The 24,057-nt window shown below is 44.7% G+C and overlaps 2 protein-coding genes across 3 annotated transcripts in view; one reads left to right on the plus strand and one right to left on the minus strand.

Moving 5' to 3' along the window:
• LOC119372320 (chorion peroxidase) overlaps window positions 1-20,370 on the plus strand; it is a 20,732-nt gene extending 362 nt beyond the window's left edge. Inside the window, exons 2-13 of the mRNA XM_049419841.1 lie at window positions 2,253-2,388; window positions 4,412-4,638; window positions 5,926-6,129; window positions 9,988-10,140; window positions 10,375-10,476; window positions 12,692-12,827; window positions 13,745-13,954; window positions 15,219-15,356; window positions 16,389-16,616; window positions 18,692-18,861; window positions 19,618-19,723; window positions 20,291-20,370. Coding sequence (XP_049275798.1) covers window positions 2,253-2,388; window positions 4,412-4,638; window positions 5,926-6,129; window positions 9,988-10,140; window positions 10,375-10,476; window positions 12,692-12,827; window positions 13,745-13,954; window positions 15,219-15,356; window positions 16,389-16,616; window positions 18,692-18,861; window positions 19,618-19,723; window positions 20,291-20,357 — 1,877 coding nt within the window. The 3' untranslated portion in view covers window positions 20,358-20,370. The remainder of the gene's footprint in view (window positions 1-2,252; window positions 2,389-4,411; window positions 4,639-5,925; window positions 6,130-9,987; window positions 10,141-10,374; window positions 10,477-12,691; window positions 12,828-13,744; window positions 13,955-15,218; window positions 15,357-16,388; window positions 16,617-18,691; window positions 18,862-19,617; window positions 19,724-20,290) is intronic.
• Window positions 1-23,891, minus strand: part of LOC119406953 (uncharacterized) — a 487,035-nt gene extending 463,144 nt beyond the window's left edge. Inside the window, exons 1-2 of one of the 2 annotated variants that reach the window (XM_049419731.1) lie at window positions 23,726-23,891; window positions 22,429-22,843 (exon numbers count right to left, since the gene is read on the minus strand). In XM_049419731.1, coding sequence (XP_049275688.1) covers window positions 22,446-22,843; window positions 23,726-23,801 — 474 coding nt within the window. In that variant the 5' untranslated portion in view covers window positions 23,802-23,891 and the 3' untranslated portion in view covers window positions 22,429-22,445. Of the gene's footprint in view, window positions 1-21,899; window positions 22,844-23,725 lie in introns of those variants that run through there. The other variant, XM_037673754.2, reaches the window with a different exon arrangement.
• Window positions 23,892-24,057: the final 166 nt, after the last annotated feature.

Here is a 24,057-nt window from a genome sequence, read left to right on the forward strand (position 1 = left end):
ACGCACGCGCTAGCTTCTTGTCTGAAGTTGGGAATAAAAACACTAATTAATTAAAGTAAGACATAGAGACAACCATACAAAAAAAAACTATCATCAGTGCGTGTACCGACTTTTGCTTTTGTTGTTCTGATTTCTTTTTTTTTTTAAATGAAGCATTCTATATGAGAAGTAAACTGGAGTTCCAGAAGCAGTTCTTTGATTCACCTAAAAAAAAACATTATTTTCATAGCTAAAGTTAAGAAAACACTAGCAGGCTATAAGTTAACCATCCAAAACTGTAACCACTACCAGTTATGGCAACTACGAGATTAATTTATCTTGAAAAAAAAATTTATGCGAAAGCCGCTACGGATTTTCAATTGAGGTGTGAGAGGCCTTGGCTATCACCACATGGCTACTGTTCGCTAACTGTCAACATAACCTTCTACTGCTGGCTAACTGTTTGCTAATGTTGGCTACTAGTGGTTATGGCACTCGACTGCTGACCCGAAGGTCGCGGGATCGAATCCCGGCCGCGGCGGCTGCATTTTCGATGGAGGCGAAAATGTTTGAGGCCCGTGTACTTAAGATTTAGGTGCACGTTAAAGAACCCCAGATGGTCGAAATTTCCGGAGCCCTCCACTACGGCGTCTCTCATAATCATATCTTGGTTTTGGGACGTTAAGCCCCAGATATTATTATTATTATTACTATTATTATTATTATTATTATTATTATTATTATTATTATTATTATTATTATTATTATTATTATTATTATTATTATTATTATTATTATTATTATTATTGCTATTGCTAATGTTGGCTATAGCGTTGGCTATAGCACTGGCTTCTGCTGGTTAGAGCGACCGCTTCATGGCATGAGCAGCTAATGCTTTGCACACATGACAGCTTTCTGTAGGAAAATTGTCCGTAATATTTTTTTAAAACGGGTACTTGCATAGCTCTGGGCCATACTGGAGCGCGATTAATTTGACATTTATTAATGAGACAAGACATGTAAATCTTTTTTTTTTCTAGGCGAACGCCTTAAGTGCCTCATCAAACGCGAAAAGGGACCGTCGGCCTCAACATGAGTGATGCAAAAATGATCACGTGATGACTTAATCATATGACATCATCGTGACGTCACCGATCGACAAAATTTGTGACGTCATTATGATTTTGTAAAGGTTCACGCGCACAGTTCGCTCCACGCGTTCGCGCGCAATATAAAAAGAAATTATCCAACGAGCGACAGATGACGGCAAACCATATGCCGTTGGTTTCATTCAGTCGCGGCTAAGCGCATTTAAGGAGAAAGCCTTGCTGTAAAATCCCGTGCTAGCGCCCCTCTCCCCTTTTCGAGATATTTGAAATATGCGCAAATGACCGAGCAAGAGCCCCCCCCCCTCCTCCTCTCTCTCCTCCCACCATCTTTTGCATGATGCTGGGCGAGTCGGTCGTACATCATTAAACAAGGTGCTGCGCAAAGGAAACGTTCACTTCCGTTCTCGTTCACTTCCTTGTCCGTGTTTCCTTTGCGCGCACCACCATCTTTTTTCAACCTGTTCTCCGCTACAGAATCCTGTAGCAGCGGGGACCAGGAATCCAAGTTCAGAGAGTCTTTAGATACGAAGACGATTTCTTAATACTTTTTACAGTGTAGTGCCTTGGGGTTGCATTCTGAGTTGTCACAAATTGTTGGAATACTTGAAGAATGTCTTTCCCCCTTGTCATAACCCGCGAAATTTCACACGAGGATTATCTCCAGTTCAGTTAAAACACTAAATGCATGCGCATTTAATTACGCATTTAGTTAGAAGCACGGGTGTGCATTCTTTATTCTTAGCGGCTCTTCCACCGCCATCTTGAATCTTGGTCGCCGACCGAGCGACCTCCCCACTCCTCCAAATCTTGTCCGAATATCTTTCACGGGGGGGGGGGGGGGGGCTCTTGCTCGGGATTTTACGGTAGGTGTTGCCGTCATCGGGCGATCGTTGTGGTATATTTTTTAATATTGCTCGCGGGCCGTGGCGCGAACTGGTCCCGACTTAGATTTGGGTGAAGCAGTGGGTACTCCCGTCTTTGCATTGGATAGTATTGAGTAATGTCACAGAATTACGCCGCCGCCAACGGTCACTTTCTCGTTTGATCGTCACTTTCTCGTTTTTTTAAGGCTTTCGCCTTTAAAAAAAGTTCTTGTATTACTCTACGAGCATGCCGATTCTCTCTGTGATCCTAAACTTGACATTCCTTCACTTTCCTGGCTAGGAGTGCCTTGCATCACGAGCGGTGGCTGCCCCTTCGCCACTAAACAAGCAGCTCAGAACGACTCGCCCAGGGAGGACGTGTTAAAGGCTGAGCTCGCACTGTGCTTCGAGGAAGCCACCCGAAGGTTCTTGACGAGGTGAAATCAATCAATCAATCAATCAATCAATCAATCAATCAATCAATCAATCAATCAATCAATCAATCAATCAATCAATCAATCAATCAATCAATCAATCAATCAATCAATCAATCAACTTTGTTTCCTTTGGATGGCAGTACGGGACTAAAAACAACGGACTTAAAGGACTAAAAGCAAAAAGTACGCAACGGCGGCGCGACTTTGACTTTTAGAAGAGTACAAGGTGGTTATTTGCATCATAAATACAGAGTTAGAATTTCTTGAACGATTCAGAAGTCGGAGATAATTTGTGAAAGTGCAAAGGTGAAAAGGAAGCGGCGATGTTCATAATCCCACCGCGCGCTTACGAACACAACCCTTGACCAGCAGGGGAAAATAAACATATGGGTCCGTATTCACGAAAACATCGCGTCGTACGCTAAGAATTTTCTTAAGAGAATATTACAGCCAATCGCGATGTGGGGCATATTATTAGCAAAGCCAAATGGCCAATCGAAGAACGTACCTACGAAAGAGTAGTTTGGTGCATTCGGCCCCTGATATGGCACGAGCAACACTTTGTGTCGATCGGAGGTCATTGACCTGATCCAGATTTTAGCTGTTTTTTTTCGGCGCTTGTGTTCGTGTGTTGCTGCGATATTTTGTCTTATTTCGTGGCGCTGTTTTGCAACTATGAAATCCAGAAAAATCTTAAAGGGACCCTGCAACACTTTTCCAAGTAACCACCGAATCGGTTTATTTAAGGAGTTTACTGCCTCACGAATCGACCGACGCAAAAAATATTAGAATCCGTCAAGTGCAAGCGGAGTCACAGGGATTTGTCGCACGCTGTAATTGCTCTCTGTCTTCTCTCGTCCCGACGAGAGCGTTGGAATCATACTTAGGGATGTGCAGCGCTCACAAAAAGGAACAAGGACAAGAAGAAGTACACAGGACAAGCGCTCACTCTCAACTGAATTTTTATTCCGGAAAACAAAAAAAAAGTAAACATGAAGAAAAATCGAGTCACGTGACTTGTGCTCCAGACGAAAAACGAAACGAACATTCATGGCCGTTGCCCCGTAACATAGCTGCGCACAACCACTTCTAAGTCACATTTCCGCACGTGCTGACCAAGAACTCGTATCCCATATCCCACGAAAGATGCGTTAGCCAGCCATCGATAAAGCTTTGGGATAGGGAATACGAGTTCTTGGTCAGCACGTGCGGAAATGTGACTTAGAAGTGGTTGTGCGGGGGGCATGCTATGTTGCGGGGCAACAGCCATGAATGTTCGTTTCGTTTTTCGTCTGGAGCACAAGTCACGTGACTCGATTTTTCTTCATGTTTACTTTTTTGTGTTTTCCGAAATAAAATTCAGTTGAGAGTCAGCGCTTGTCCTGTGGACTTCTTCTGTTCCTTGTCCCTTTTTGTGAGCGCTGCACAGCCCTAAGTATGAATCAATACCAACTCGCTCAATTTTCTCTTCTAAGTAAGAGAGTGTTGGAAGCTAAGCAGGGAGGGGTGGCACGGGGAAAAGAAGTTACGTCACGCGGGCATCGTGACCTTGAGCACTTTTTTTGTCTGAATTAAATCCTGTATGTTGAACTTATATTGATAAGCTTAAACTGAAATCGAACATTCCAGTTGGCTAGTCAGCATTGGGGTGTGGGGTAAAGCCAGAAAAAGATGAAGGGGATATAAAAAAGAACTTTGTCCCGACGTTGTAGATTTTTTCACTCAACCCCAAAGTTTTTCTTTTAAGGCGTATACTATAGCACTCTTAGAGCAGTTCGGGCTGACGACAGCTGGCACGACGGTCCAAGAGATCTTGTTTCCGCAAGGGGACTGCTATCACACCGCAAAAATTAAATAGCCAAGCAACAAATACTGAGTTCATGAACTTCTCCCTGATTTTTTAGGGTTTCCTTGATTCTTGATTCATTTCCCTGATTTTTGAGGGTTTTTGGACACATTTCTTGGAACACCCTATATATATAACCAATTATTGTTACTACTGCTAATGCTGTTCATGTTGCAGCATTCGGAACTCGGCGAACATCACGGATGGGCTCGATGCTGATTCTGTGACGGCGTCGAAGGTGGAATGCGCGTCGTCACCGTTTTGCCGTCATCGCGGGGTGAAGCGGTGCGACGCCTCGAATCCTTTCCGCGAGGCCGACGGCAGGTGTAACAACCTCGAGCATCCCGACTGGGGAGCTGCGGGATCCTGCATGAGGAGGCTACTGCCACCGGCTTACGCGGACGGTACGTCTTCACTCGAGTCCTCTGCCTGGGTGAACCTCAGTAGTACCAATGCATGTATGAATGAAGGACGCGACAAGGATGGAAGTTGTCCCACTTTACCTCCTTCACATCTGTATCGCAATTACTACGATACACAGTACAATTACCGGTCCCTCTACCTTCCTTGGCTTCATTATCTGCTGGTTTTCATTAACACTGCATTTAATAGCACGTAAAGCACTTCGATGCTGCTAGACATGGACGAGAGAAGACGTGGATTCTACGGAGTTTGCCAGGGTACGGTCTGTGCGACTTTTGATCGTGTCTTCGAAGACAAAAAAAGAAAAAAGAAAACGGCCGCCGCTGGAGGCAATATTTCGAAAAAAGGATTTGTCCTCGCCAGGGCGAAGACAAAGAAATGCAGGGTTCGACGGAAACTCGTCTGGGGGGGGGGGGATCATGGCAGGATAATTCATGATTAACCAATCATTGAAATAATAATAATAAAAAAAAACGTTTCGGGAACCACTACGGAGGCCTTGCTGACAATCCGAGTAAGGCCCTCGTAGTTGTGCCGAAACGCCTTTTAAGGCGACAGCCTTAGATACGTCATCAGACGGGAAAAATGACCGTCGGCATAAACACGAGTGATGCAAAAAGTTATCATCTTGTGATGACGTCACAGGTCGCCAAAATTTGTAGCGTCATCATGACGTCATATGGCATCGCCGCTTGGTCAAAGGTGGGCTGATCGCGCAGGCACTACAAAAACGTTAGATGCAGCAAGATTTCATGGAGGGGGGGGTTCGGATCAATACAACGGACTGAGAAAAAAAAAAAAAAGAAGTATTTCGCCTTCAAGTCGGCTTGGGCAAATGCATAAAGGACCCTGTGAGTCGATATTTAAACCATTGGACGGCGCTCTTTATTTCCCGCCAGGGCGAGGACAACTCCTTTTGCCGACAATCATGGTGTAGCGCAGACACATAACAAAGACACAGAAACACACGCACAGCGCCTGTGTTGTGTGTTTCCGCGTCATTGTTATGTGCTTTTGCGCTAGACCATGATTATTAGCAAGCACCAACTAGCCCAAGAACAAGTCCTTCTGCATCCTTTTGTCGAAACGACGGATCCAGCGACCACCTTACCTGTTCAACGACATCTCATATTGCTCCAAGTCTAATTATTGCCCCGAACTTCTCTCTTGTTTTAATTGTCCCCATCTGTCATTCAGCACTGAAGTGCCCTTTCAAAACTTCCTTACCAACGTTACCAACTCATTTGGCTGTTCTGCTACATGTTCAGGCGTGAGCTCTCCGAGGGTGTCAGTGAAGAGTGGACGCGCGCTGCCCAGCGCTCGCCGGTTGTCCTACACCGTGCATCCCCAGCGGACGGCCTTCGACAGGATTTGGTCCGCCATGACGGTGCACTTCGCGCAGTTCGTCACGCACGACATCAGCGCAGCCCTGGTGGTCGACGAGGGAGGTCCCGAGTTCTCCCAGAACCTGGGTACGAAACCTTCTGGCGGGTCGTGCCCAATCCGCAAGCTTCGGCCAGGACAGTAACATAGACGCAACACAGTCTAACGCTAACTCGCAACTGAACCATGACAAAATCCATATCTACTTTTTTTGTCTCGTTATATGTGTTACGTTACCGTTACCTTTCTTGTTTATGAGTTCGTGATTTCTTTTTACTTATACTGGTAATAACAGTAATAATAATTATTGGGGTTTTACGTCCCGAAACCACGATATGATTATGAAGGACGCCGTAGCGAAGGGCTCCGGGAATTTCAACCACCTGAGGTTCTTTACAGGCCCGTAGCCAGGGGGGGGGGGGAGGGCGCTAGGGGCCCGCTCCCCCCCCCCCCCGAAATTTTGGTGAAGTACGTGTTTTTACCAAAAATAAATAATGAAAATAGGTGTTTTTCTCAAAAGTCAAGGTTTTCAGCAAGTGCCCTTCCCCCCTTCCCCCCCCCCCCCCCCCCCCGAAAAACATTCCTGGCTACGGGCCTGGTTCTTTAACATCCACCTAAATCTAAGCACACGGGCCTCTAACATTTCCGCCTCCACAGAAAATGCGGCCGCGGCAGGGATTCCATCCCGCGACCTTCGGGTCAGCAGTCGAGTGCCATAACCACTAGATCACCGTGACGGCTACTTACATTGGCATTCTTATGTGTTCGGCTTTGAGTTGCCTGCTCTTGTACGAAACATATGTCCCTTTTTTTTTAACTGTCACGTCCCCGTTCCCATATATTTCTATGTATTCCTGATGTAATATTCTTGTTTATGTGCTCAGTAATTGTTATTCTCTTATTTTTATGTATAAGACATTGAACTACCTCTTTTGTTCTTAGTTTAATAATCATATGTTTCCTCTACAATTATGGTTATGTAAACTTCTAACGTGTTCATGAAATGATGTGTATGCATTATGACATTTCATACTGTATGATATTACGTATCTATTATGCATGATCATATATTATTGTTACGCCCCCCCCCCCCCCCCCTTACCCAATGCCTCTTACGAGGCCTTCAAGGACTTTAAAATAAATAAATTAATTACTTTGGGAGCATACAGCGCTCATATAAACGGCTACAGATGCGCGAGTAATATCAAGGAGTATGAATTATGTTGCAATGCATACAAAAGTGGGAGCGGCGTTTATCAGAAACATTTATTCATTACTTCGCAGAAATACAGAAGCGTCACTAGTCCACATCTCTTTCTGTCTGTTATGAACTTCGGTAAGCTCGAAGAAAAAAAGCATGTCACCATTCGTACCCTTTCCTGACGTGTGAAAGCCGTGGTCACTGGTGGTAGCCCACAGAAAACGCTTTTTAAGGCTGTACTTTCAGACTCTGCTATGCTGCGTTTTTTTCGGTGAATAAGATAGCACTGTCGCCAGGGTTCTTTAATTTCATCACCTTCTTCTTCTTCTTCTTGCTAATTATCAACGTCAGCAGCAGCAACAATAACAGCGGCACTATCGACATCAATGAAGGCATCTCTACGTGATAATATGATGTCCTCTCCTATGCGCTTTTTTTGTTACCTTTCCTAGACATCTATTTTTCAACTCTTATGAACCACCGGTTATCTGTGTTGGAGTCCTACCAGGTCCAAAACTCCGTTTCGCCCTTTGAGTATTCCGTCAGGCCGGTGTGTGTGGCAGTTTTACAAGCGGTGCCTGCAGTATATAAGCACGGAACGGGCGAACGACAATACACACTTTGTAACAATCGTGCAGGAAAACTAGAATAAACACCACCTGCAGAACGAGGGGGAAAAAATGACGCGTGGCAGCGAACTCTGAACCCGGCAACAAACTTATTTTAGGACAGCATATTTTTTTGTGTGACCCGCAGTGCCGAACAAGAGAATTTGTATTGAATTTTGTCTGCCAAAAAGATAAAAAAATCGATAAAAATGCGAAGCATCTGGATCATTATCCTCAAACTAGTTTGGATCCATACATAAAAACATAAGATATACATATATAAAATAGAAATTTTAATGCATTTTTTTATTTATGCAGGTAGCTGGAAACGTATTTGAATTAGGCTTAAACATTACTCCAGGTGTTCGTAATAGTGTTTCAGGTTAACAGAAATATGTTTACTTTGTTTTATTTCGACAGGAATACTGTTCTAAAAAGTGATAGACAACGCTAGACAGCTGCCTTTTGCCATGTACATTTTTTTATAAGCGGTTGTAAGAAGTTGCCGGCTTCTGAGCCTCGTGTTCTAAGCCGGCAAGGCACAAATGATGAATCGTGAAGTGGTGACATTGTTAGTTATACAATTATGCACCATAATTCTACAAGGTGTTTCAGCTAACTGGCGCCAAGTGTACTTTTTAATTTCGCGCATTCTAGAAAAAAGCTGGAAAAAAATTTAATAGGGCAGTTATCTTAGCATAGATGAAGCAATTCGAAGCTGCTTAAGAAACGTTACAACTTTCCTAGTTAACATTTTTCGTTATAATTACTATTTTAAAGGTTAGTTAAGCAGCCTTTGTTAATTACCCAGCTTATCGGATTGGCAGTTATACTAGCATGGATAAAATATTCTGACGTTTCAGAACAAGTGCTACAACTTTTGCATTGAAGATTTTTCTCTAGAGTCAATATTTAAAAAATTTCATTAAGCAATCTTTGTTATTTGCTGAGCTTAGTGGACTGGAAAAAATAATCTGACGTGCTCTATATGGCTCAGAACAATACTGCGATTATTGGAGATGCATAGAGCCCATGCTTAATTTTTTAATACTTGGTGCTCTTTAGCTGAAACACCCTGCATAATTATGCACCATAAGCTATATAACAGCTGCATCTTACCGGTACTTACCTACAGAGCAGAAACCTGGAGGCTTACGAGGTTTCGACTTAAAGGGACACTGAAGAGCAAAACGATTTTCTCATATTAGTAAAGTAATCTTTCACGATACCAAAAACACCACGCTTGCTGCGAGAAGACGCTAAGTAAGCGAGAAAACGCGCAAAAACAAAATGTGGGTGGCGACGCCACCTTGAAGTTTCTGTACCATTCGCCGTGCCGTCACACGTTTTGACGGCGCCTACTAGGGATTACGTAGTTCCTAATCGGTAAAAATGAAGTACATTGTCCTCTGAGGGCGTCATAGATTTCACATATAAAGTTTGGGGTAATTTTGTTGAGCCAACGGCGCCAAAATACGATAAATACACTTTGCAATCCGTGACGTCACGCAGGGAGATTTCGACGCGAAATTTAAAATTTAAGCTTTCAACTTGATTTTTTCCTTTATTAATAAACCTATGATGGCGAAATTAACGACATTAGAGTTCTCAGGGGAGCATAATTTATCGGTCTAAACCGATTCATCGTTTCTCTTTAATGTCCCTTTAAACTGAGGACGACGCAGCGATCCATGGAAAGGAAAATGATATGTGTAGCCTTAAGGGACAAGAAGAGAGCGGAGTGGGTCAGGGAACAAACAGCTGTTAGGGACATAGTCGAAATCAGGAAGAAGAAATTGGCATGGACGGGGCATGTAGCGCGTGGGCAAGATAACCGCTGGTCATTAAGAGTAACTGACTGGATGCCAAGAGAAGGCAAACGCGCGAGGGAGAGGCAGAAGGTTAAGACGGCAGGTGAGACGAAGAAGTTTGCGGGGATAGCGTGGATGCCGCAAGCACAGGATCGGGTTGATTGGCAAAGCGTGGGAGAGCCTTTGTCTTGCAGTGGGAGTGGTCATGCTGATGATGGTGATGCACCATAATTGTAGTTTTGTAGTTTATGAGCAATTTATGAGGCTTCATTGGAAGTTTGTTAAAGAGTGGCTTGATCCAGTGTCGGAGCCTGTTGTCGTGCGCAGGACGTGACACGTACGAGTGCTGTGGCGCGAACTCTAATTCGGACCCCGAGTGCTTCCCGATCGACATTCCGGCCGAGGATCCTTTTTACAGCAGCTTCAGAAGACGCTGCATGAACTTCAAGCGCTCGGCTCCGTGTCTCACATGCAGAATGGGTAAGCTACGGATTAGTTACGCGCAGTTGGATCATATGCAGTAGCGTTACACTCCTTTTTTGTAGCGAAATCTTCGTGAGTAAACTCGAAGATGCTCTCTGTGAGCTATACTTCCTGAACTCATTGAGGATTTTTTTTCATTTCAAATAAAGAAAATCTAAATAATCACAGTTTTTATTAATTACTCGTTGTTTCATTAGCTAATATTCCCGGCGTTCTCTATTTCCTGTGCAGGACATCGGGATCAAGTAAACTTTGTTACGTCATACATTGACGGCTCGCCGGTTTACGGGGTTAGCGAAAATCAGACACGAAGCCTCCGCCTTCTAAACAGTGGTAAGAATGTTGATACCAGCTATTGTGTGCGTACCTATGTTTGTGTAAATGTGTTTGTATGTCTTTGTCTCTCTTTGTGTGCGTGCGTGTGTGTCTCCAGGCAATTAGCTCAGGACATAATAATAGTAATAAAAGTAACAATGAATATATACCAACTGGCCCAAGCAAGTACCTTATAAGTTTAATTGCAGAGCGCCTTTCGCGGAACTTGTGAGGGCTATGCTGAAGGGTGTGTGCATTGATTACGGTGCTGCTAAGAGAGAGATAGAAAGGAAAAAAATCACATCTGTAAGAAAATGTTTCCTGACATAGATGTGTCGCTATTGCTCGTTAATTTCCACTGCGGATAAGAGATTCGGTCTAAAGCTTTTTGTTATGCACAACGTGCTTGAAGATTAGCTGTACAGTTATCGAACATTGCATAACGAAACGCTAGATCGTAATTCATGCATGTCATTCAAGGCTCGACAACTTGATTTAAAATGAAGACAATCGCTTTCAACCACTTCCTGTTTTCCTTCGTTGTTTTGTTTGTGATTCTTTTTATTTGATGGGGAGGGGGATGTTCCAATAACTGGTAGTATTTAACTATAGGTGCAATAATAAAATACTCGGACAAATAATTTGTAAGGCTAACTATGTAAAGTGTTAAGAAGAGGAACTCGGGCTCGTTGATACATAACCTAAGTAGAATGAAGAAAAGATAGTCCGTGAGATAATTCAAGCCGAAATTATTGAGCGGTTGTACACAGATTAGCAGGTCTTCTGTTAGCTGATATGAAAAGGGACTTGCGTTATTTCGGGCCGTTTTTTAAAAAGTTTACAGTCATGCCTGTGTGACATGTGCACCCAACACCCCACCCAATCCTTTACATAAATGTTTCTTTGCTGTTTCAAATAAACATTTGCTGATAGCGCTTCTGTCGTCTTGCTTACTCCGTCCCTGTCTGAGTGTGTGCTATTCCACTTAGTTATGTAAGGTGTTGTGGCGAAATGATTGATGGAGCGATTAATTAATTAATTAATTGAGTGAATTAGTTACAGTTGCCATTTCTTGCATGCGTGTCTTCAGGGCTCCTTAAGGAACAACTTATCAACGATTCAAGACTCCTGCCTCCAAGTTCACGGCCCAACATTGACCAATGCAGTAAACAAAGAGAACATCTTTTTTGCTTTGAAGCCGGTGAGCGAGATCGCAGCCCGCGTTTGCTGTAACGGTGTGTGCCCACATAACCTAAAACGGCGCCCACAAAGCCATTCTGTCTTCAGATTCGAAACAGAATGTACTTTGTAGCCAATTACTACCGCCTTATTCACATGCGTGCAAACTTGATGATCTAAGGCTGTATTTCTTTCTTCAATTTGTTGATTGCAGTAGTCCTTAGTACTTACTAAGGCTTGAGGATATTTCATGTAAATAGACTATATATGAAATCCGCCTAGCTAATCCTTTACGTATTTTTTTTCGTTGCTGTGACTTTACCGTGTACTACCATCTGTGAAAAGGAGTAGCTGGCGCTAGACAAAAGGGCCACAACCTCCTGAACACTATCTAATAAAAAGAAAATCTGAGTAAAAAAGAAACCTGCTCACAACCGTAACTACAGTATATCTCAACATGACTGTCTGAAGGCCTAGTTGGTGCACATATAACAAACTTTAAGAGCGCAAAAAAAAAAGAGAATGTGAGTTGGGGGGGGGGGGGGGTTGTCACGTGTCTGCCTCTTGTCTTTCGTGTACCGTGTCTTCTTTTATTTTTTAGTGCTCTTAATTATGCCAACTACAATGTGTCCTTTTCTTTTAAATGCCAACAAACTTTATTCAGATGGTTTCAGTGTGAGCACTTCCGCATTCATATGTATTTCCAGAGAAGTATTGTCTAGTATTGTCGCCCTATGTTATGGAAGTTGTTTTATTGCAAAATTGTGAAAAACTTGAAGAGGGAACTGCTTCATAAAATTTACTACGTGAAACTTTACTCTGGAACAATTAGTGCGCTTGTTATACCGCATGTTATGGGTTCTATTTCTGGGGCAGTAGTCTCTCTTCACTATGTGCACTTCATTAGTTCCCTCTCTGGGCTAGCGGGTTGTGTTACCCGCACGATTCCTCCTCCGTTCCGTTTGATTTTCAGTGCTGGTATATATGTATGTCTAAATCCTTAATTTCCTTTTATTGTTTATGTAACATCTGTTTTACGTCTGCTTGTTCACAGGAGATCGCAGGATCAACCAGAACTCTGGTCTCCTGTTGATGCACACGATATGGTTTAGGGAACACAACCGCGTCGCAAGAAAAATGGCACAGATCAATCCTCACTGGGACGACGAACGACTATTTCAAGTCTCGAGGTGAGGAGGTAGCGTTCAACGTAAAAGTAATGTGGTGCATACAATGGGATATGATGCTGTGCAAACTGATTCGTAATCTTAGACCTGTTGATTGCGCGTACGTCTTGAAATAATATTAACATTAGCACGAGTATGGTGGCAAGCGCCGTCACAATTGCGGCAAAAAACAAAACAAAACACTGTCTTAAAAAACATACCTAAAAACATGTTTTTTCTCATCGGCTGGAACGCCTGTGTATTCCGTTGCACAGTTTGGCAGCGTGTATATGTCTAAATTGTTATCATTCAGGTTTCTTTCTTAGTGGACGCGCTTTGCAAACTCACTCACTACAATTTGCAAATTGCATTATCTGCTAGAAGTGTTTGCTGTAGACGTTAATTAACACCAGCTCAATAATTAGTCGAATGTGGATTTTAATTTCTTGTGCAAATAATGTCCGCATTTTGAAATGGTCGGATCGCTTAGGGAGAAGAATAACGCTACAACCCACGAGCGATTTTTTCGAAGTTCTTGTAACGCTAACAAAAGAAAACAAACAATAATAGATTCATTATTAATACAATATTAATGTAACATGAATAATAATATATCAATAATATATTCCCCCTCGAAAGCTTTCTTAATCTCACGTGGTCTTGTAGTACCTCCGGTATCTGGCCACGTTTGACCAAGGACGTCACGTGATGACGTCATCATGTGACGTCACAGTGACGTCACAAATTTTGATGATGTGTGACGTAATAAAGACGTCGTACGTTGACGTTATCACATAACAACTTCTTGCACCACTCGTGCTGACGCCGTCGGTCACTTTTCACGCTTGATGACGCATCCAAGGCTCTCGCCTTAAAATGACAAGACTGATGTTGAGTTGTCCTTGATGTTGAAACCCCGGCGTCCAATGTGTGCATTGCAGGAGAATTGTGGAGGCACGTTTGCAGCATATCGTTTATAACGAGCTCCTAAAAGAACTCTTGGGCCCTGAAGGTGTGAAACGGAACCAACTTAGTCCCTTACGCGAGGGTTACACCACATACGACGCCACAGTGGACGCTACTGTCTATAACGAGTTCACAACGGCGGCGCTTCGGCTGGGTCATTCACTCGTCGACGCTGACAATGAGACGTGAGTGAAAATACTAGACGAGACGTCAATATAATAGTTATGACTCTGCTTAGTTGACGTGGTGCGCGTGCGTTGTTTCGATAAGAGCGCCAGCAAGTCGGTTTCGCTGCCCACCTTTTCCAGACTCGAGCTTTGCTCCTGTAAAGCGTGCATCACCCTTAACACAGATGCGTAAGGTGCAGCGCGACAACTCATGCTGAGGAAACAACGCTGGAAAAACTTTTCTTTTTTAAACTTTGTTAACGAAAACTGATTGCTCTTGGAGAAAATGCACCGCTGTAATAACAGAAAAGTAAATATGAGAAATGCGATGATTAACGACGCTTCTCAACTGAAATATAGTAGAAGAAGGCCCAGAGTTGTTGGTATCGAGAAAGGAAAAGTTGAACGTCACTGTTCCGTCGGCTTTCTTTGCAGTATGCAGTTAATCGTTTACATCGTAGTAATGCGACGGCACTACAAGTGGACTTTTGCAACTTTTCCAATAGAAAGATACGTTAGTGCGTAATCCAATGCTTCGCAGTTTTATAAAGTCTTACGTTGTCATTTTATAACCTGAAAGAGCGCATAATGGTTCACCAGTCTAGTTGGTTCACCAACAAGAAGTACAATATGCATTGCGGTACAGTTATCCCTTTGACTTAACGTAGCATGAATACACAGCAATGTGACTACATGAATTTCGCCTAAGAGGAGAATATTCCTTTCCAAGGTTGTGCGCGCACGCCTGTGTGTGTGTGTGTGTGTGTGGTGTGTGTGTGTGTGTGTGTGGTGTGTGTGTGTGTGTGTGTGTGTGTGTGTGTGGCCTGCCGCCGCGCGCGCGCGTGCGTGCGTGCGTGCGTGTGTGTGTGTGTGTGCGTGCGTGTGTGTGTGTGTGTGTGTGTGTGTGCGTGCGTGCGTGCGTGCGTGCGTGCGTGTGTGTGTGTGTGTGGTGTGTGTGTGTGTGTGTGTGTGTGTGTGTGTGTGTGTGTGTCGGCCTTGTACATGTTGTGTCTAAACCGCTCATGCACGTTGAATAATGAAAAAAAAAGAATGTTTAGCTCGTACAAGGTGGGTGTTTCATTACAACTAACCGAGTTAACTAACGGCAAGCGAAGGACGCTTGCCGTCGTTGCAGAGTAGCATTTGCGTAACAGTGAAAGCGGTCGCGAAATATTTACATTTAACTGCACCACATAACATCGGCGTGTTATATTTCATTCTGCTTGAGCAAAAGGGGCCGATGTAGCACGCGTGTTTCTTGATTCTGTCGTTGTTATTTCAGATTATATTTGCCCGACAAGCGCAAGTTATACTTACCATTGCGACTCAACTGGTTTAACCCTTTCGCTTTCTACGATGCTGACGTCATCGATGCCGTCACGGCCAGCAGGTTGCGCAAGCCGCCTCAGAAGATTGACAGGCAAGGCTGCTTCACTAGGAGATGTCGCGATATTTGTTTCCTGCGCGATATCACTGCACTGAAAAAAATGCATATAATTGTAACGCGTACGGACCGCACACGAAAGACAGGTATATGACAAAATAAATTGCTGCAACTTATCTTAAATACCGGATACGCAGATTCAGCACAGGACAGAGAAAGAACACTGATGCATTGTTTTTTTTCTTTGTTTTATGTCGAATCCGCGCTGTTCGGTATTTAAGATTATGAACCCACCGACGAATTTTGTTACGCTACAACATAGATGGTAGTGGCCGTGCTTGGCATTCTGCTGATGAGCACAAAGTCGTAGCTTCGATATCCGGATGTGACGCAGATGCTTTGTTTCACGGGAATTGCAATTAGCGTTAGAGAATACTGATCCTTGATATCACTTCTTGATACCCTGCAGTACATCATCTGTCACTATAAGATTACGGCTTTCACAAGTAAAGTGGCACAATGTATTCTTCTACATTGCACGACTAAAGAGGTTTTGACATAAACCCTTAGGTTAAAAATTGAGTTGTACATATGTAAATAGACCCCTTCTATATAGTTTATCTACGTCCTGTACTTTTTTTTTCCAACGCCTCTATACTGCTGACCACGATTATGGTGTCGCAGTAAATTTATTTTTTTCTCTTCCCTTCTTTCCTTTCTTAAAATTAATCAATTTATTAAAATTAATCAATTTAGCTTTTTTTACTTATTCTTTCTAGTGATTTTCAATACTACTGAGGTAGTAGGAAAACAAACGTGACGAAGAAAACTGATTAACTGAAACTGTTGCTTTAGATGATGTTATAGATATCACACGATCACCACTTAGACTACGCACAAGAAAGGGTATAGACGTGCGCACGGGAGAGGGGTAGGCTTCCCCCCCCCCCCTTGATAGGGAACCCTGCGCACATCTATGGGCCCCGCATATGTAGCGTTATGTGTGCGTCCCTTTTATATTTGCCGTATGGGTGCAAATATAAAACAGCGAGTACCCCATGCGCGCAGGTACGGCACGTACGCTGTGACCAGGCACGCATTCCGGTTCCCAGACGGCCCCGATCCGTTCGGCGTCGACCTGTTCGCATTCGACATACAGCGGGGTCGCGATCACGGAGTGCGACCCTACGTCGACTACGTGCACCACTGCTCACCGGACGTCCGCCTGAATGCATTCGAACACCTGGAAAAGCTCATGCCCAGGGACGCGGCGGAGCTTTATGCCGGCCTCTACGCGTAAGTCTGCGTCTATTGTACCGCTTGTATCGTTCAAGGCTGCTCGAGTATCGGGTGTTTTGACAGTCTTACAACGCGTGGATGAAAAAAAGAACAATAAAAAATACAGGAGAACTCCCAGGTCTTTATTACACGCTTTAGCGACTCTCCCGTCCTCTTTATTGTGTATATCTGTGAATGTAAACCTTGCAGTCTTTCTTTCTTTCTTTCTTTCTTTCTTTCTTTCTTTCTTTCTTTCTTTCTTTCTTTCTTTCTTTCTTTCTTTCTTTCTTTCTTTCTTTCTTTCTTTCTTTCTTTCTTTCTTTCTTTCTTTCTTTCTTTCTTTCTTTCTTTCTTTCTTTCTTTCTTTGAGGCTAAAAGGAAGAATTCGATAATCGCAGAAGCAAGTTAAATTAGATCGTGCACAGTCAGCATAAAATAAGATGACTCGACCTTCCCTTGGCTGCGTCCACGCCATAACTAGCATGTCTACTTTTCCGTGTTTACATGGTTGTATTGCTTGCTCCGTAAGCGAGCACATACGAGGGCGGTCCGATAAGTACTTAGCCTTCAAAGAAAACGAAAATTTTGGAATGGTGTCGACTTATTTCTCAACATAGTCCCCTTTCAACTCTATACACTTGATCCAGTGATCCTCCAACTTCTTGATCCCGTCAGAAAAATACGTTTTCTCCTGAGCTGCAAAGTAGGCTTCTGTGGCGGCGATAACTTCTTCATTCGACCTCAAATTTTTGTCCGGCGAGTGATTTTTCCAAGTTGGAAACAAGAAGAAATCACTCGGGGACCAAATCTGGAAAATACGCTGGATGGGGCACCATTTCGAAGCCTAGTTCGACCAACTTAGCCATGGCGACGGCGCAGGTGTGAGCTGGAGCATTGTCATGGTGGAAGAGCACCTTTTTCTTCACCAAATGTCGCCGTTTTTTTTCGCAATTCGGCCGTCGAATCAGCCCAGTAATTCAGCGTAGTAGGGCCCCTGTCACCGTTTTGCCCTTCTCAAGGTAGTTGACAAAGATCCCACCTTGAGAATCCCAGAAAATGGTGGCCATCACCTTTCCGGCCAATGCGACAGTCTTCGCCTTCTTCGGAGCAGGTTTTCCGTGTGCAGTCTACTGTTTCGACTGTTCTTTGGTCTCTGGTGTGTACCAGTGGATCCATGTTTCGTCGACGCTCACAAACCGACGCAAGAACTCCTTCGGATTATTCTTAAACAGCTTCAGACACTGCTCTAAAGTGGCCTCACGGACGCGCTTGTTGTCCGGAGTGAGCAAATGCGGCACCCATCGCGCCGACAGCTTTCTCATGCCCAAAATTTCATGCAGGATATGACCCACGCGGTCTTTTGAGATGCCTACTGTCTCAGCTATCTCGCACACCTTCAGTCCGCGGTCTGCCAATACGAGGTCGTGGATTTTTGCCACGTTATCGGCCGTGGTAGCCGTTTGCGGGGCCCCTGGGCGAGGCTCATCAAAAACCGACGTGCGACCATGTTTAAACTAATCGAACCAATTTTTTACGGTTGCCAACGAAGGAGAAGACTCACCGTAGACGGCATCCAGTTGCTCTTTGATTTCGCTGCACGATTTCCCTTCCAAAAACAAAAATTGAATCACCGACCGATATTGCTCTTTTTCCATTTTTAACGGACACATGAACATCACCTGCTTCCTCAAGCGGCCAAAATAAAACCGCGAGCCCGATTCGACTGGACCTTCGCATGTGTCCCTCTAAGGGAGCGTACTTAACGTCAGTATATGTCTCATGCGATAGAGTTGCGCTCTCGCGGTGAGGCTAAGTACTTATCGGAGCTTTCGAATAGTGTACGCAAAGCTTCGCGTTGGCTTTTCGCGCAACTGCGCATGCGTCGTACGCTAACCGCTTGCGGGCTCCCGTTAAGTGACGGAAACAGCGGGCCACAAACGCTAAAGCTAACTTAGCGTACGCTATTCGAAAGCTCCCTAGTGATTTCCTCCCCAATCGAGTGTTTGTCACGTGCCGCAACCCACCCTGCCATCTTGTGATCTTATAGAATACACGTGATGTCATAAAGAAGTTTACGGTGTCATGCACGACAGTGACGTCAGGGACGTGGACCTGTTTTCTGCTGGCCTGGCGGAGGGCACGCTGCCTGCGTCCATGGTGGGACCCACGTTCGCCTGCCTGATCGGCCCCATGTTCCGGCGGCTCAAGTATGGAGACAGGTTCTACTACGAACACGGCGGACAGGCTGGTTCTTTCACTCCGGGCAAGCAATCACTGTATTACAACACGCGCTTCACACCTTATGCGTAGACCTTAACGCGCGACACACGCACACACACACACACACACACACACACACACACACACACACACACACACACACACACACACACACACACACACACACACACACACACACACACACACACACACACACACACACACACACACACACACACACACACACACACACACACACACACACACACACACACACACACACACACAAAAAAAGTTGTCCGGTCCCTTATGCATTCGCCTAGGACGACTCGAAGGCGATAACCATCTTCTCTATTGTAGTATCTCCAAGAGCGGCCCACCTTTGACCAAGCGAGGATGTCACGTGATGCCGTCACCGTGTGACGTCACGTTATATGACGCCAGTGTGACGTCACGATCACGAAAGAAATTTTTTGACCTGTTATGTCATTGGGTGACGTCATAACTTGATAATTTTTTTTCATCATTCGTGTTGACGCCGACGGTCAATTTTCGTGTTTTATGAGGCATCTAAGGCATTTGCCTTAAAAAGAAAAAAAAAAGATGGCAAACAGCTTGAAAATGTTTACATATTTCACTACATTTAAAGTAACCCATCCAGTACTTGAAGTGATCGCGCAGTCCTCTTCCAGTGGTTGACGGAGGTGACCTTTATAGTTGAAGTGCAGCTTTGTACTAAAGAAATGAATCGACCAGCTTCATATTTTCATCATCAATGTGTGTGTGTGCTTCTGCGCAGGTCAGCTTAGGACAATACGGCAGACGACGCTAGCCCATGTAATATGTGCTAACAGCGACGCCATTCGGGAAATTCAACCCAGTGCACTCAGGCTCGAGAGACCTGGGTAAGTCATCATACCAGCTGCAACATAGAATAATTATGCGAACCTACCGCATCATTTCATACTGTAGACATCGCTTCGTTTGTAGTGAGGTGGACTATTCAAAACAGGTGCTATTTATTGCATACATTATTGAAAGAAATCATAAGTTTGTGCGTGCTGCATTTTCTTAGCGTACTGCTGCTCGTTAACGCGACCATGTACAGTGGGATACTAATAAGATAGAACTTATTTCTATAGGGGTCCAGCACGCACATTTATGTAAACGATATTCGCGAAACTATTGCAAAGCGTTCTATTCATTCTGAAGAAAGGATGCCGTCCATATGCGTAGAAAATAACGTAAAACCCTGGCTGAAATTTCATTTGTTAACCGCAAGCAAGAAAGCCAAAAAGACAAAAACTAGAGAAAAAAAGAAGCCTAAATAACGAACTTTAAAGCTTCTTTACGGCCATTGGGTGGAAGGTTGAAAAAAAAGTGAAGTGATATTACTAAGAGGTACCGCAAGTCAAAGACAAGGTAAACAGAAAAGCAGCGGCTTGTATGCTTTTCTCCTTTTTTTTATGCAGAAACAGATTGACGGCCTGCTCGAAGCTCACCGATATCGACTTCCTGCAGTGGAAGGAAATAAAATGAGTCAACTGTTCAATTGTTTACAGTGCACGGATGTCTACAAGCATATGGTTCATTGTTGTTATTTTTTTTATTAGACGTAGCGCCTGTGTTGTGTACCCTCTCTGTCTTCGTTCTTTTTGCGCTGTTCAAATATGTCGATGCCAAATCACCAACTAGCCCAAGCAACTGTTCTTCCAACTTCCTCTCTCTCTCTCTCTCTTTGTTCTGGGTTTTGTTTTGTGTTTCATTCGATATTCATGTGAGCTGTTTTACCTGCACGTGCACGCCGCATGGTTTCGAACTTGTACGCACGTATGCGTTAGTCGCCGTCAACTCTGGCTTTTCCACATGAGGTATCTTCGTGAGGAGAAGCCCACTTCTGAATTTCCCGGGTGACCACCAGACAACGAATGCTTGATTGTGCGTATATATTTCAGACATTTACTGAATACAAAGATATCTTAATTTTGTTTGGTTAGTCTCATAAGTAAATGCAGCTGTGTATGAGCCCGTGATGAAAAATTCGTAAAAGGGGGTCTGCTGGTGCCGACGTTTCGACAAGAGGGCTTGTCTTGTATGAGCCCGTGACTCTTCGGTACCTTTCAAGAACCCCACATATTCTGGAGAAGAACCACTACTGGTATCCGAATAAAACCCTCGTGGGAATAGGTGCCGTTGAAAAAATAAAATAAAATAAACACCCGGAAACTGCGGGACATTATGTGTTATAGTTCAGCGCACATATTACGGCATTCGCCGTCTTTTCAACCCTGATTAGCTCCCATGGATGCTGTAGCCTTCCTAAGTGCATCGAAATGCCAGCATTAAAGTATTTGACAATACGACAGAATTTGACGATGCCCAAGAACAGCATCCGCGGTGCATATGTTAAAGTTTGCGACTGTAGCTATATTGGCACCGAGCTGGGCCCGTTCGCAATGCTGCCGCCAGCGTCACCGTACTGCCCCACGTGCGGCCGCGCATACGCAGTCTGCACGGCTGAGCACGCCTAGGCAGCGCCTCATAGGTTATATTTTTTTCCATAGTTGCTCTACGAGCCGTGCGTGCGGGAAGAGCACGGCTGAGTGAATACGCGGCCCACTTGTCTTCCGTTGAGGGGTCACGTGATCTATAGCGCTAATGCCGCGCAAGCATCAGAGGACGAGCCGAGAACATTTTTCTGTTTCGTTCAGTTTGTCGCCGTTACGTCGTTCGTATTGTGGAGCTCGTTGAACGCCGTAAGGCTGCAGTCCAGAGAAGGTGTACCAGCGAGACATGTCTGCCGCGCGTGAACTTCGTTGCATGCGTGTATATATGGTTAATAGCTATAAGCATGAATAACTTTCACTTTTGTAGCATTACACAACATGCGACGCCTATGCTTCTCCTCTGTCACTTACCTGAATCGATCACGAAGACGGTTCAATGTCACATAGTCTCCAAGTGCTAATCGTCTCAAAAAGGATCGCTAAGATTTGTTATGTGCGTGGGAGTTTACCACCTAATGGGTATAACAATAGGACGTTGCGCTGGGATACGCTGACTCAACGCCAACCACCGACATGTGTATTTATCGTTTTTATTAAAGAACCTAGGAAGTCAAAAGGATGCTTCTGATTTAAAGTTTCTGTTACCGCTTACCGCGAGCCATTTGTTCTATACCAGAGGAGACGGCGTTTGACATCGCGACAAAACACCTGTTCACGTCACATCCGGCGACTACACAGAGCTATACAGTCCAACGACGGTGCACAAAACTCGGGAATGTTGCTAAAGGATATCTTCGCAATATTATTTAGCGATGACCACAGCATCTGTCGAAGAAAAAAAAACAGGTGAGCTTTCGTAGTTTCCGAAAAGCACCCCTTGTTGTGTGCTCACGTGTCATTTTGTTTGCAGAGAGCATAGTGAATAACAACATTCCTCCTGGCAATTAACTTACGCATTAATAGAGAGATCCGGCATTCGGCAAGGTACTCGAAGAAAAAATAAAACAACTCGTGACCGGCTTATTTGTAAAGCCTAGTAACGAAAGTTGTACACGTGTTACGAAGTCCCACGCGGCACGCATGATTGTTATGTACACGGACACTGCCACAAAACAGTCGTTCATCGCTGGTCGACCGTGGACGGCGCGATTTCCACAAATGAACCGCTACGCTTTGTCGTAAACGGCATCTTGCTGAGCGCCGAGAACACGAACGAGTTCCTGGCCCTGGTCTTGGACTCCGGTTGTTCATCCACTTTGATGCACGGCGCCGCTGGGACCGGTGGTTCCAGAAGGTCTGGCATCGAGCTCGCCTTGGCCTTCGCCGCCGCCACCGCCGCGTTGGAAGAGGCGAACGTCACTTTCTTCTTAGACCTCTGGGAGGCCGGCGTCGACGTCGTCAGGGCGGCGGAGACCACCACTTCGGGCCTGGGGGGAGTCCTGGCCAGGAAAGGTCGCCGAAGGCTGTCGTCGGGGCTGCCCACGTCGTTGACGAGGCACTCCATGAATGTGGCGTCGTCTGTGAGGGAAGTGGGAGGGCGTTACTGCCGAGATTGCACACACGAAATCGAGAGATCTGCGTTCTGCGTGCTCGGGAAGCAAGTGCGAACTTTGTAGTTAGGAAAGCCGAGATAGTTGGTATGAACGCATTGTGTAATAGTGCAAAAACACACAGGGACACAGGCAAGTGAGACGACGCAGGCGCTATGTCGCCCGTGTCGTCTCACTTCCCTGTGTGTTTTCGCGCTATTACACAATGCGAACCTTGATCAAACGGGCGCAGTCGCGCGTGCTATCTCGACACAGATCAAAAGACGGCTCGTACCTTTAAAGGTGCTGTGCTCTCAACGCTTACTTCGCGTTGAAGCGACAGACAGCACGAAAACCGCTTCGCTCGCTGGAGCGGATGTATTCCAATACGGCAGCGTTTTTGTGTTGCTAGCCTTACTTAGTATAAAATTCAAACTTGTTGCTGTCGCATTCATTGTGTCGCCCTTGGGGCGACACTATGACTTTTTTCGTTTTATATGCGGGAGCTTATCCTATAGCAGCACCTTTGCACAAGCGAAGGGAGTTGAGGGGGTAGAAAGGAAATGGAAGGTGAGTGGTTTATCCAGCAGATAACACTCACGTTCGGAAAGTGTCACGTTGCAAAAGGAGGTTACAAAATGGAACCTGTTAAAGTGGAAGCATCTGCTAGTCCCGTCACTCATCTTCAATACAATAAGAGCGATAGGATCAAGACAAAGAAGAAATCACGACTCAGTGCAGTACGCTTTACCTTACAGTACAGCGCAAAGTGTCGTTTCGCTCGCTCCTTCTCTGTCCTCCTCCTAGTGCTGTTAAAAAAAAAGAAACAGTAGATTTTGTGTGGACATCTATAAAGCAGAGTAAAACGAACCTATTTCGAAGGAAGAGAGTGACTTCTCGGGTGAGCCTCGGTCGAACCACGTGCTGTAGCCGCTGTTCCATCTCATGAAGCTCGGCGGGGTGATGTCGCAGGCAGCCGAGGTCGCCGGCCTCGTTCTCCTAGTCTGAAAGAGGGAGAGGAGGACGATAAGGGACAGTATAAGTACACCAGTGGAGATGTATATCAGGATAACGTTAACACGAGGGTGAACCATAAAATATTATTCGGACATTCGAGAGAACCGATCTACCGCAGAATGTTTACGTTATACGGCCAATAGAACACAAGTGTGTATTAAATCTGCAGGGCATGTCCTCAAACCT

This window comes from Rhipicephalus sanguineus, chromosome 10, assembly GCF_013339695.2.
Source record: "Rhipicephalus sanguineus isolate Rsan-2018 chromosome 10, BIME_Rsan_1.4, whole genome shotgun sequence".
NCBI classification, from domain to species: Eukaryota; Metazoa; Arthropoda; class Arachnida; order Ixodida; family Ixodidae; genus Rhipicephalus; species Rhipicephalus sanguineus.